Raw genomic sequence first — 13,925 nt, 5'->3', positions numbered from 1 at the left:
GCTATACGCCTACAGCTCTAACTGCCCCATTACTGTGTTTCCCTGGAGGTAAAGTTGATTCCTGAATTGCACTAATATAAGGTGTCCTTTCCTGGCTATAAGCTCAAAGTGCCAAAGGAACCATGTAGATCCTGCTACCTAACTTGGCTATAAACCCTCATTTTTACTCCCATGTTGAAAGGCCCAGCACCTGAGAGGTGAGGTGCAGAAAAGATGGGCAGAGTTTCAGGCCCTTCTCCCAAACGGTAAAAGGGGGGGTTTCCACCATCACTTGTACAAATCCCATCTCCCTTCAAGCCACATGGGCCCTGGTGGTGATGGAAGTGTTGTCAGTTTAATCTGTTAGATGCAGGACTTTGGATTCTAATAAACCAATGCTATATTTAACCTGTGAAAAATTCAAGAGTGGAAATCTGGGCTCCAGGATGTGAAGATGCGAAAGGCACAGGAGGGAGGGGGTCTCTGTCCCCTGAGCCAGGTTCTGGGGTGGGGGAGCTGGTCCCTCAGGGAAGTGTATGGTTCCTTTGGCTTCTCCCAGGTAAAGGCCAGCAGGGCAAAGGACAGCCCAGATAGGGACCGGGGCCAGCCGTGGAGGAGATGGGAGAAAGGCCAGGCCCTGACCCCAGAGGGGAAGGAAGGCGCTGTCCTCACTGCCTACCGCAAAGCCCACTGGTGTGCCCACATCACAAGGCGAGGACGCGTTCACTCCATCACTATTTGCCAAAAAACCCGTTGGAAACTCTAGTGAGGTTCGCTCTAAAAAACCCAGAAAGATGGAATGCTGAGGAGGAAACAGAGTAGACAGAAAAATTGGACTCATCTTGACAAAAGGGCGGGAATGAATGGAAAAATCGTAGGTGTATTGCTGAACATCTTGAAAGGGCTTAATTTAAATTTTTAATAAAAGAGTTTTTTCTTTCTTTTTTTTTTTTTTTTTTAAAAAGTCGAGGTGTTTTATGTATTACATGGATGTAACACATCTCTCATTTGTATAATTCTAGGTTAGGAGCTACAATCCCGCATAACTGCGGGAGTAGTTTGAATATAGTAATAAAGGTATTTTACAATTTTACATGATGTTTCTGGCATTTTGTTGGCATGATTTGCCGAGGCTAATAAACCCTTGTGATTATCATATAAATGCTCCCCTCCTCCCAGGGATGGGCTCAGGCTCCTCCCACCCCAGGCCTCTTGTCCCTGCTTTAGCAATGGAGAGAGAGTCAGTGGTCCTCAACGTCCTTCTGCCCAGCTGTGCTCTGCTTTCTGACATTCTGAGTCAACAGGAAGGAACTACCCTTCCAGAGACCCTTCCTCCCCATCAGACTCCTGGACAGTCTGGGCCCTGACTGCTTGGTACCCACAAGGGGGAATCAAACCCTGGGCCCCCCACCCCGAGAGGGTCACCAGGTGTGACGGAAAGCTCTGCTACTCAATACCTTCTCCTACATCACTTTTCCACGGACGAACGCATTCCTCCCTTTCACATCTGTATTCCTGGTGAAAATCCTATCCCAGCCGCCTCTGAGTTAAGTGCTCTCTGCTCTCCAAACGCCAAAGTTCACTAAAACTCCCCTGATTTACGTGCGGCTTCCGACTGCCAGCACCTGGCAGACACAGCAACCAACTCAGTCATAAACAGATCGCATACAATTTAATTTTAATGTGCTCGTTAGCCGTAGCACATTTCAGACATAATTGTGAACGCAACACAAAATTATAGCAAAAAGACAATTTTAATGCTGCCGTAGAAAAAAAGGGGTTATATGAAGAGTCACATAAGGGTGCTTCATTGTCAACAACAAAACAGGGCACAGAGTGTGTTACGGTGTCTGTGCTGTTTACATGCCAATATTTTATACATAGGTTTTTGTAGGGTGTCAGCTGTCACTCACTCCTGCAAATTAACTGCCAAAAATGGAGAAGAAGAGAATCAGTTGGAGAGCCGGTAACCACGGGTTACCTTTCATAAGCCAAGAGATAAAGCTGCAGTGTGGGATCTTGGGAGAATAATTAGGGAGAACAAAACAGAAAGTTACCGACTCAAAGGAAGAGGCCCCTCCAGTGTGGAGTGGCGACCGGGAGGGGCTTTAAATAAGAGAGCGCGGTGGTGTCTCAGAACGTCTCTTAAAAGGTGACTTTCAAGCAAAGTATTACAGTACAAACATTTTAAAGGCTTGATCAATGTTAGGAAATACAGTACAAGTTCTTTTTTATTTATTTTTTTGTTCTTTTTTTTTTTTTTCCTTTTCAAATAGACTTAACCCTTTGAGCACTGAGTTTCTTTATTTCGAGCGTTCTTCAATTTCTAATAAATACCTTTAAAAATCATGTGCAAAATAGTTATGATGCCTGCCAGGGATTTTTTTTCCCCCCCCGGCCTCGTTTATTCAGACTGCTCAAAACAAATGATAATAGGATGCTAATAAATATGTATAATTTAAACATGAACCTCTATCAATATAGATGTACTGTATAGCAAAACAAACAACCATACTTTGCTTTCAGATAATGTTTCTGTATACTTTATAAATGCTATCTGTGGTATCTTCTGTATAATTTACAATGTTTGCATGTAAAAAACAAAACCCATAGACCTTAAAAAAAAAAAGGTAAAGGAAATATACACTATATGTAGGCACGGCTTATGCCAGAGCATAGCAGAAACATAAAACACTGTTGCTATAAATGCAAGAAAAGAAGGTCATTTAACCACAATCACATTTTTCATAAGAGAGTCTGAAGTCTATACAATATATACATCTATGTTTCAATGTGAAAATAATATTCTTTTAAATTTCAAGGCGTGTCATAACCCCTGCAGACCTGCATAAATGGAGGTTCGTATTATTAATTATAACTAAGCTGGTAAGGAGTTTAAAAAACAGAGCTTCATACATTATTATTATTATATTTTATTTTTTAACCAAATTAATGCAAAAGTGCTTCAAAGTACTCAGAGGGCTAAAGATGAAAGGGTGAGAAATGCCGGCACACTGGCATCTCGAGGAGGAAGTGCGCCCGATTTCGTTATAAATGCTTAATTCAACTGTCTGTCAATGCATGCAGCTTGAAGCATCATCGGACGATGCCCACAACTAAATCCCATTTACACAAAGTTCCAAACACTTACCACTGCATTTTTAACCTTCATATTTTACCAGTAACAACAGCTGAGTATGCACCTCTATTAAACACTGTACAGTTATTACAAAACAGTCCAGCCCAGAATGATTTCTCTGCAGTTAAAACAAGAACATGTGCCAAGATCAAGTCAGGGTGCTCGAAGGTGCCTTCCACGGTTTCCCTCGAAGCAAACTGCGGCCACTGCCATCAGAAGCCAACACTACTGTTTCTCCAACTCAGAGACATACAGAAGGTGATCTTCCGGAGACTTCCCGTGTGTTTTGCTAAGGTGAAGCTTCACCGCATGCTTGCTGGCAAAGGTCCGATTGCAAAGTTTGCACTGGTAAGAGGTCCCCAGGTCCTCCTCGGGGGAGGACGTCACCAGTTTTTCCGACGGTGACTTGGTTTGTGCTATTTGATTGTTAATCTGTTCAGTGGACAGTTTGGATAAGTCCCGTAGCCGGAAACCCAGGTGTGACTCTAGGTGGCTGATGTATGTGGAGGGAGTCCTGATTTGCGACGCACAGTCGTTACAAAAGAACACGGGGTGGCCAGTGTCCAAGTTTTTAAGGAACTTTGTTCCACCTGTCCTTCTCAGCTGGTACTTGACGTTGGCCAGCCAGTGGCTGATGGTGGTCATGGAAAGCCCCGTGAACCTGGAGATGTGCATTCGCTCCTGGGGACTCAGGTCCGACATGACGTACTTGCCCTCCGAGGTCTGCCGGAGGCTGGCGGCAAACTGGGCCTGCAGGATGAGTAGGTGCTGCGGGTTCCAGTTTGATTGGCGGCCCTTCCTCTTCTGCGCGGGCGTCGACTCCTCGGCTTCCTCCAGAGTGGCCCCATCAATGTCAGACTTCTCGGAGATGCTGGAAGGAGTGGAGGACTTTGACGTGTGGCTCTCTGTCAAGTTCTTCAGCATATCGGATATATCTGACAAGGCATTCTCGCGCAGCGGCGAGTTTGACATGAATGATACGACGGCAGACGTCTTCGCTGTTGTCACCGTGGATGAGGAGGTTGCTGGGGCTGTGGATGTGGGTGACAAGAGCACTGAACCTAAAGAGCAGCCTTTGTCACTCTTCCCTTTCGTCAAGTCTATGGGCTGGTCGTTGTTGACGTGGTAGAAATAGCGGTCGAGGTGGTCCACCTTCTTGGACTGCAGGGGCGGTGGGGTGGCCACGGCCGCCTTCTCGGCCAGGCTGTTGCTCATCTTGAAAAGCATGCTCATGGGGTCGAGGGCAGGCAGGGAGGGCTTGGCAGCCTTGCCCAGGTGAATGTTCATGACCGACTGCAGGGCGCTCAAAGGGTTAACAAAAGGCTGTTCCGGTGGGTGGTCGGTGATGATGGCTGTGCTGCCGCTCAGGCCGCCAGCCAGGGGCTGCACCAGATCCTTTCCGTTCTCCACCGGCTCTGCCGGAGGACTGCCCTCCTTGCACCCGTCCCGCGGCGGACTGGGGCTGCCCTCCTGGCTTTTGAAGCCCCCATCGCTGGATGCTTCCATCTTGATGGGCTCACTGACCTCACTGCTGCAGGGGGAGGGACTGGCCCGCTTGGGAGGAGAAAGCTTGCCGTCCGGCTCCTTCATTTTCTCCTCCACTTTGGCGACTTTCTCGGTGACTTTTTTCACCAGCTCCTCCATGGCATGGAAGTTGGTCTTGGGCATGGGTGAGGTCTGGCTGCTGGGAGGTGAGACCAGGGTCTGGTTTTTCGTGGGAGACACGATCTCGCTGTTCCCAAACATGGGTTTCAGGGGCGTGCTCTTCCCCGACGAGCCCAGAGACAGCTTCATCATGTTGGGGAGCTGGTAGGCGGCGTGGATGCTGGGATAGCCGCCCCAGCTTGGGGTGCCGTTCTGGGCCTTGTTGATTGCGGACGTCACTGTGTTTTCCAGGGATTTGAGGATGTCCAGCCCACCCTTGGGGCTCTCTTCCAAGTCATTTTCAGTCAAGTAATGGTATTTAGAAGAGATATCGTATTTTTCCTCCTCCTCCCCCAGCTTTTCCTTTTCCTTGGGTTTCTCCTCCATGACTGCTTTCTCCTTGTCGACCTCCCTCTTGACCTCTATGTTCAGTTTTGGGGAGATGCTGGCAGGTGTGTTAGAGGGGGACGTGAAAGTGGTAGCGGCCAGGGGCACGGACTGGACCTTCTCGTCCAGCAGGGTGGTGATGGTGGGCGTGACGGGCGTCTCCATGATGGGCTTCCCCTTCTTCATGGCCGAGTTGGTGACCTTGATGAAGTGGCCAGTGACCATCATGTGGGCCGTGAGCTCCTGCAGGGTGTCGTGGGAGCTGCCACACTCCATGCACTTCAGGATCTGGGACTTGCGGGCCTCAAAGTGCCACGCGTAGCTGGCCCCGTTCTGGTGGCCGTACCGGTTATTTGGCGTGATGTAGGGGTTGGAGTTCTTCTGAAGTGCATCGTTGGGGTCCGACATGGGGACTTTGGGGGTCCCGCCCGTGGAATCCGGGGAGCTGGGGAGCTCCAGCTCCAGGGACGCTTTCTTCCGAGCGGCAGGGATGATTTTGGCTGCGACGGGAGTGACGGGCTCCTTCAGAGGCACTTTCTGGTAGTGTTTTGTTTTGATCATGTGGACGCTGAGGTCCTGGAGGGACTCGAAGGAGTGGCCACAGTACATGCATTTAAGCACCTTCTGAGCGTCCTCCTTCCCTTCCATCTCCAGCAAGGAGCGCTTGCGAGGCTTGGACCAGCGCTTGGGGTTGTTGTTGTCGGTCTCGTGGTTGTCATCGCGGTAGTGACCTGTCTCGTTCATGTGCACCGTCAGCTCCACCAGGGTGTCGTAGGCCGCACTGCAGTCCTTGCAGCGGAATTTGCTGGCCCCGGTGAAGATGGAGCCGTAGAGCTTGCTGCTCTGCCGGTACAGCTGCACGGTGCTGAAGAGGCTGGGCTCGGGCAGCACGCGGCTCTGAGACACCTGCTGCAGGGTCTTGGCCATGGCGCTCTGGTGCCAGTCGAAGCTCCCGCTCCCGCAGCTGCTGCTGCTGCTGCTGCTGCTGCTGCTGCTCCCGTTGTTCTTCTCCGAGGACGGCTGGTGCAGGTTGAGGTTGAGGTTGGACCAGTAGGAGTTGGAAAGGAAGTTGTTGTACACGGCCTTCATCTGCTCCAGGCTGTCCGACACCGTCGTGTCTTCCAGAGGGACCGTCACTTCCTTGGTATCCTCCTCGTTCTTAATGGAGCCACTCTCAAAGTCAGCCATGCGGTCACTGGTCTCGCTGATGTGCGACTCACTGTCCATCTCGTGGCTGGAGAACTCGGCAGCCGGGGAGTTCTGGTAGCTGGGGCAGGTCTTACCGAGCTCCTTCTCCGGGCACATGTACTTGGCTGAGGGCTCCCCATCTGCTGGGGGTTCTTCTGGGTCTATGTCGTCATCCACCAGGGCTGCGGCCTTTAACTCATCTGAAACATAGGCTGCCGTGGTGACAGGTGGGCGAACGAGCGAGACAGGCGGATGGAAAGAAAAGAGAGAAAGGAGGAGAGAGAGAAAGAAAAAAGTCATTAGTAAATGTTGATCTTACCTAGGGTGTGTTCTCAGCTCTCAGGAAAACACGGCAAACTCAATGGGCACATTTATTTGTAAAATCAAATAGCTAAAATGGGGTGTTTCTTTGGTGCAAAAAAAAAAAAAATCTGCTCTTCAAACATAATTTGCCACCTTATTCTTCTCAAGGGGCAACAGCTTGAAATTAAAACTAAATTTGAAATTAATGAAGCACATTCTGGAGGTGGCATTCATTTCTAAAGTAATAAATTACTTGTATCAACCTCAGAGACAGCAGTTCCTGTCTGTCAATTAATATGTCTCATGCGTCTCCTACCCCTAATGCATTTCTTAACAGACAGATTCACAATTTAAATTAAGCAAGCAATTTTTACTCATTACATTTTTCGAGGCTCGATCTTTAATAAATACAAAGTACAAAAACATCAATAAAATTTTTGCAAAGTAAAAAGAAAGTACATCAATTGTAAGAAATTAAAAAAAAAAAAACAACGAGGTTTTGTGGCTTTTTCTTTCTTCCTTCTGGAAAAGGAGGTCTCATAGAAACTTAGAGAGTAAGTTCCCTGCCAGGGACAGGCAGGTGCGGGTTTGTTCCAGTTGGGAGGGAAGACCCTGAGCCAGTACCCCTGGCCCTGGTCTCACTTCCCATGTGCACACTCAGCCACTCTCAGCCACTCCCATCTGTGCAGAATTATGTCAGAACAAGTTCAGGAAAATTGGTATGCGCTGCTCACGCTTGCTGTATAAATATATACAAGACCTTCCAGTGGACCTTACAAATGTCAAAGTGTTTGCTCTTTAGACTACTTTGTCAATATTTACTCGGCATAAGCTTCATGGGCATCCAACAGGGATCCTGTCTTTCTGGAAGCAATGTAACCGGGAATGGAAATCCAGCGTGCCTTCCCGAGCAGGTGGAGGGGAGGGCCCAAGCAGCTGTGGGTTCTAGAACACGCACGGCCAGATTCGCAGAGCCCGGAGGACACACGTGCTGGGGAACCGAGGGATTTTCTTCTTCCTTCTCTTGAACTCAGCGATCCCGGCTACTCCTCACTAAAGCCCACCTACCACCGTTTACAGCATCTGGGTGGCCTTGTGAACAGGTAGGCTTGGCCAGCTCTGAGGGAAGGAGCAGCGTCAAGACAGAGGAGAAAAAGTGGAAGAGAAATGACATTTCCTTTTTGCTCCTGAAGACTTTTTTGCTTCGAGAGGCCAGTGGGCAGTAAGTGTGTTAGGTGGCTGGACAGTACAGAGCTAACAGCAAGGCTGACTTAAACAACAGACTCTTAGACAAGGAAAGGAAGCTTCATTTGTAGAATTCACTGCAATGACTTTAAAGATGCACCCCAGATCAATTTCACATGAGAAAAAAAAATAAAAACAGTGCAGTGATTCCCTTGAAGCCAAACAGATACCCCTCCCCCCTTATAATTCCTTCCAGGTGGATTTTGATTTTCTTGGTTGTCATTATTCCTAAGCTCCACACTTTGGGCACCAAGGATTTCTCAGCTGAGACACAACAGCGCTGTCCCCACACTGATGCAACGTGACCTTGGATGGGCACAGTGTCCCAGGTACGCACGTCAGCTGGAGGCGAGGGATGCTTCCCCCATGTGCAAACTCCGCAGAGCTGTGTGTGAACTGTGCAATGTCCTTTACGAACAACCAGAAGAACGTGGCCTGCACCGGTCAGCTGAGGTGTGAAGTGCTGTGCTGGACCTTAAGTCTGAGGTCATCCAACTTAGACGTGACAAATTAAAATGACAAGAGCTCTTTGCCTAGGGCCAGAGCCAAATGAGTAGGGAAACACAGTGCTGGCCCAGGGAGGTTCCTTTCCTGGCCACAGTGAAGAATGTGGGCCGGGCACGTTGGGTCATGGAGGGTCACGGCTATAATCCCAGCACTCTGGGAAGCTGAGGCATGTGGATCACCTGAGCTCAGGAGTTCAAGACCAGCCTGAGCAACAGTGAGACCCTGTCTCTACTAAAGATAGAAAAACTTGCTGGGCGCTGCGGTCAATATCTATAGTTCAAGCTACTCAGAAGGGATTGCTTGAGCACAAGAGTTTGAGGCTTCTGTGAGCTAGAACACCATGGAACACTACTCCGGGTAAAACTCTGTCTCAAAATTAAAAAAAAAAAAAAAATGAGTACATGTGTTGGAAAAGAAAAGTAAAAGAGAACACTTTATTCTCTCCCCCACAGCTTTCCTCAACATGTAGAGCAGTCTAGAAATCTGGAGACACAACCCCAATAGGGTGACAGGCACGGGAGAGCAGCCCAGGGTCCCAGTTTGCCTGGACCTGGCCTGGTTTCTGCATTGAAGTCCTGCATGCCAGGACCCCACTCAGTCCTGTGCAAAGCGGAGGATGCTCGGTCTCCTGGCTGCAGTGCAGAGGGCAACCATGGTCAGGGGCATCTATCTGGGTGGGCCTGAAACCTACCTGGCAGTCCTTGCAGAGAAGGGTGGAGCAGCCAGGCTGGGTTTAGCTAGGTGCAGCTCGCCACGTGCAGGAATGCCCCGTGGGTACAACATTTCTTTGGCAGGTGCTTTACTGTGAAAAGCCAGTGTGGAAAAAGAAGAAACCACATGTCCTGTGTCCCTGTGGCAGAGAGCTGAGGGAAAGCCTGGTCCTGTGCAGGTGAGGACGGGCATCAAAGGCCCTCATCTCCTGGGAGCCCCAGTCAACAGATGGCCCCCACAACCTGGGCACTCTCCTCCTGTTACAGCTTCATGAAATTAAGCTTGGGAGAGAAATGGTCCCACTAGTAGCCACTATGGGAGGGCGGAGGATAGCAGAAGAGTCAGGAGCCAACCGTAGGCATAAGGAATCCACTATGGTACAAAGGTTGTGAGCTAAGATAGCACCCTGACGTCTCTGCCACCCCACTGTCAGCCCAGGAGCAGCGTGCCTGCCCGAGGCCAGGGCCCCGTCCCCACTTCACATGCACCCCCTCACCGTGGGCACGTCCTCCCAGCCCTGGCTGCTCGGCAGGCTGTGGAGAGCACCCTCACTGGTGTGACAGGCTTCCATCCCACGATGCTTTGTACACTGCACAGAGGTATCAGATGTCATCAGTCTGATGACTGCAGAGAAACTTACCATCAACAGAAAAAATCCACCTCTGAGAAAAATCAAAGACTCCAGGGCCGAGAAGACGTGGGAGTCCTAGGGAGACCCGGCCAACGCCGGCGCTCCCCAACCCTGGCCTGGCCGTGGCTTCCTAGGTCTTGACAGGCGCACTCCCCCGCAGCCATGATGGGGAACCCATGCTCTGTTATTATAAAATAACCATTTTCGTTCCGGATCTAAGGGTGAGAAGTATTTGCTTATGTTGAGCCTAAGACATCTACCTGTTGTTGGCTCTTCTCTCCACATTAAAACAGAGGGCAGGGTGTCCATCCTTCCGTCATCTTGTACAACGAGGACACTCCTCTGAGAATGTCATACACATGCTCGAGGAGTGAACTTCAAAAGTTTCTCTAGAAAGTGGGCCTGGGGGGGTGGCAGGGGCATTAAGAGATGGAAAGTGCTCCCTCGTTCCACACTCCCACGGGAACTCCCAGGGGAGACAGATGTGTCTGTCGGCACCGTGTGGTTTCCTCTATCTGAACAATACTGTAAGGTCCCATAAGGTCCCTCCTCTTCCACTTTCCTACATTCTATGGCCTTTCTGAGAAAATGGCGAAGGACCGAGGGGCGAGCTCCTCACTCTGGTCATTCTGTGCAAGCGCTGACTCAAGCCCCTCCTTAGTCCGCTCAGCTCTGGACCAACCCCGACTTGCAAAGTCCCTGGCTGGAGAGACGGAAGAACTTCTGGATTCTGGAATGGTTAATGCATCAGGCAAAGAAGAGCAAAAAGACTGGGTGTCTCCCGTCACTGAGCCCACGATGAGAACACAGTCCGCACCCTGCCAGTCTTCAGCTGCCCAGTGGCAGGCACTGTCCACCACCTGGACCCCCCATGAATCATGTACGGCCTTGACACTCCGCTACTGTCCTAGAGAGTTATTAGAGTCCTGCGTTGCTATTTAACTTTCTGTACATTCTTGCCTGAATTCCCTAAGGTTGAGCATCTCATCATCTTACACATAGTAGGCCAGCAACTGGGCACTGGCTGTCTCATTTGAAAAGAGGTTAATGAGCGGTCGTGTCTAGAAGCAAGGTGCCTTTGTAACAGGATCCGTCACTTCTCCGTGTGGCCTCCCACACTGGCCGGTTCCAGCCACCAACGCCTGTTTTGACCATCTTCCCAAATCCAGCCCCAGCTCCTTCAGTCTCACCTCCAAGCAGAAGCCACTGTGACTGTAAGAAGGACAGCTGGTCATGACACTCCACCGTGGGACACCTTCAGTGACTTCCTGGTGGGTTCAGGAGAAGGTCCAGATTCCTCAAAACAGGTCCTCCACCATCCAGCCCCCTCAGCTTCCGGAATTCACCAAGATCTCCCCTTGTCACTGTCCACTGCCACCGCCCCTGCCAGAAACCGTAGGAGGCACACACCATGCGGGAAAGGTCCATGCTAGGGGGCCCAGCTCTCATCCCCTCAACACTCCTTTCCTTTTCATTATGAAGCACGCCACTGAAATCACCTGTCCGTTACACAGCTTGCCAGATGTTCCAGATATTCTGACTGAATGCCAGCTTAGTGTGTGAAGATCAGCCCCACTGCCCTGCCCCACGCCCCACATATCCACTGCGGCCCTACTGTCTGGCCCCACAGCGTCCCCTCAACATACATCTGTGGGATGAATGGATGGAGGGATGGGGCCCACAGATGGCTTCTTCAACCTCCCAAATAGTTGCCAAGACGTCTCAGGCCCATTCAGACTCCAGCTAGTCCCGGAGCGAAGCAGCTGTGCTGGGTGTGATCTGAGGCGCTTTCCCGGTCAGCTATGCCCCAGAGTGACGAGATTTCAGCATAGCCTCTTCACAAGAGAGGGCCTCTGGGCTGGACAGCAAGACAGAACCCACCACAGGGAGAGGGGGCGGGAACGCCCCCACTGGTGGTCTCTCTGCACGGAGGCCACCCCCAGCTGTACCTACACCCACATATCCACCTTCCACACTGCATCTCAGCCCTCTCATCTCTTTTTTTTTCTTTTTTTTTTTTTTGCAGTTTTTGGCCGGGGCTGGGTTTAAACCCGCCACCTCCGACATATGGGGCCAGCGCCTTACTCCTTTGAGCCACAGGCGCTGCCCCCTCTCATCTCTTCAATAAAGAAAAGTAAAGCCTCTGGGGCCAGCTCCTGGACAGGCAGCTGGCCTGTGAGGGGCAGGAGGCTCTCCTTCAAACCAAACCAACAGTAAATGCAAAGAAACACGCTGGGGAGAGCAGAGACTAGCGAGGGGCAAACTGGTGGACCCACCTTGTATTTGCCCGTTACTCCATTGGAAAGAGCCTCTCTCCAAGATGCGTGCCCCTGCGAATCACGCACCTGCTTCCCCACCACATCCCCACCTTCCTCTCCCTGAAAATGAAGAGTATGCATTTACAGCAAGACAGCAATCAATCTCTCAAGAACAGGTGCCTAGGACACACGTTCAACTACAGGAACCGGAGAACCTAGGATGCAGAGAAACATCCATGAGAAGTAAAAGCTCCCGAGCTCACAAAGTCTCCTTATAATTCTACAGCCCAACAATCTTGAAAGGCCAAGTGATGGAGCAAAAAAATGGCCCTGCCTGGTGGCACCGGTAGCCCAGTCGGTACGGCGCCGGCCACATACACCGAGGCTGGCGGGTTCCAGCCTGGCCTGGGCCTGCTAAACAACAATGACAACTGCAACAAAAAGGAGCTGGGCATTGTGGTGGGCACCTGTGGTCCCAGCTACTTGGGAGGCTGAGGCAAGAGAATCGCTGTGGAGGTTGGAGGTTGCTGTGTGACGCCACAGCACTCTACAGAGGGTGATATAGCGAAACTCTGTCTCAAAAAAAAAGAAGGCCCTGTCTACCATGTGTGTTTCTGTAGTGTTTTTCCATTTATCTCATCTGATCCACCCAATGGTCTTAGGACGTGGATAAAATGATCTCCATCTTTCTTGCAGACAAGGAAACTGGGGCTCTGAAAAGTTACATGGAAAACTTGAGCTTAGGAGCCTGTTCTGACCCCAGGCCCTCTGCTGGTCCCCTCAGGAGGAGTCAGTGGAGGCAAACAGGGACCTGACCTAACTGCCAGGGCCCACATCCTGGGTCAGAGTGTAAGAGGATGACTGGGGTGTGAGGACACGTGCCCTGCCCCAGGATGTGGACTGGGCTGCAAGACAGGGCCTCTGTTGAGCCCACCAGTGGAACCACACACTCGCCCCTCTACAACAGTCCTGTGACAGGGCCTCTGTCCAGCCCACCAGAGGAACCACACACTCGCCCCTCTACGACAGTCCTGTGACAGGGTCTCTGTCCAGCCCACCAGTGGAACCACACACTCGCCCCTCTACGACAGTCCTGTGACAGGGTCTCTGTCCAGCCTACCAGTGGAACCACACACTCGCCCCACATGATAGTCCTGTGACAGGGTCTCTGTCCAGCCCACCAGTGGAACCACACACTCGCCCCCTCTACGACAGTCCTGTGACAGGGTCTCTGTCCAGCCTACCAGTGGAACCACACACTCGCCCCTCTACGACAGCCCTGTGACAGGGCCTCTGTCCAGCCCACCAGTGGAACCACACACTCGCCCCTCTACGACAGTCCTGTGACAGGGTCTCTGTCCAGCCCACCAGTGGAACCACACACTCGCCCCTCTACGACAGTCCTGTGACAGGGTCTCTGTCCAGCCCACCAGTGGAACCACACACTCGCCCCCTCTACGACAGTCCTGTGACAGGGTCTCTGTCCAGCCTACCAGTGGAACCACACACTCGCCCCTCTACGACAGTCATGTGACAGGGCCTCTGTCCAGCCCACCAGTGGAACCACACACTCGCCCCTCTACGACAGTCCTGTGACAGGGCCTCTGTCCAGCCCACCAGTGGAACCACACACTCGCCCCTCTACGACAGTCCTGTGACAGGGCCTCTGTCCAGCCCACCAGTGAAACCACACACTCGCCCCTCTACGACAGTCCTGTGACAGGGCCTCTGTCCAGCCCACCAGTGGACCACACACTCGCCCCTCTACGATAGTCCTGTGACAGGGCCTCTGTCCAGCCCACCAGTGAAACCACACACTAGGCCCCTCTACAACAGTCCCGTGACCCCACCCACCACCGTCCACTGATGGTGTGCCTTCCACACCGTGGCTGGAGATGGTGGACGTGTCCTGGAGTGAGGGGCTGGCCCATGA

General features: G+C 51.4%; 1 protein-coding gene across 2 annotated transcripts in view; it reads right to left on the bottom strand.

Annotated features, from left to right (window-relative positions):
- Window positions 1-1,714: 1,714 nt before the first annotated feature.
- The window catches only part of TSHZ3 (teashirt zinc finger homeobox 3), a 111,118-nt gene continuing 98,907 nt past the window's right edge, over window positions 1,715-13,925 (bottom strand). For both annotated transcript variants that reach the window (XM_053607515.1, XM_053607516.1), the window contains one exon: window positions 1,715-6,549. In XM_053607515.1, the coding sequence (XP_053463490.1) occupies window positions 3,344-6,549 (3,206 nt within the window). In that variant the 3' untranslated portion in view covers window positions 1,715-3,343. The remainder of the gene's footprint in view (window positions 6,550-13,925) is intronic.

Source organism: Nycticebus coucang, chromosome 10, assembly GCF_027406575.1.
Source record: "Nycticebus coucang isolate mNycCou1 chromosome 10, mNycCou1.pri, whole genome shotgun sequence".
Lineage (NCBI taxonomy): Eukaryota > Metazoa > Chordata > Mammalia > Primates > Lorisidae > Nycticebus > Nycticebus coucang.
This window is presented reverse-complemented; position numbering and strand designations above follow the sequence as displayed.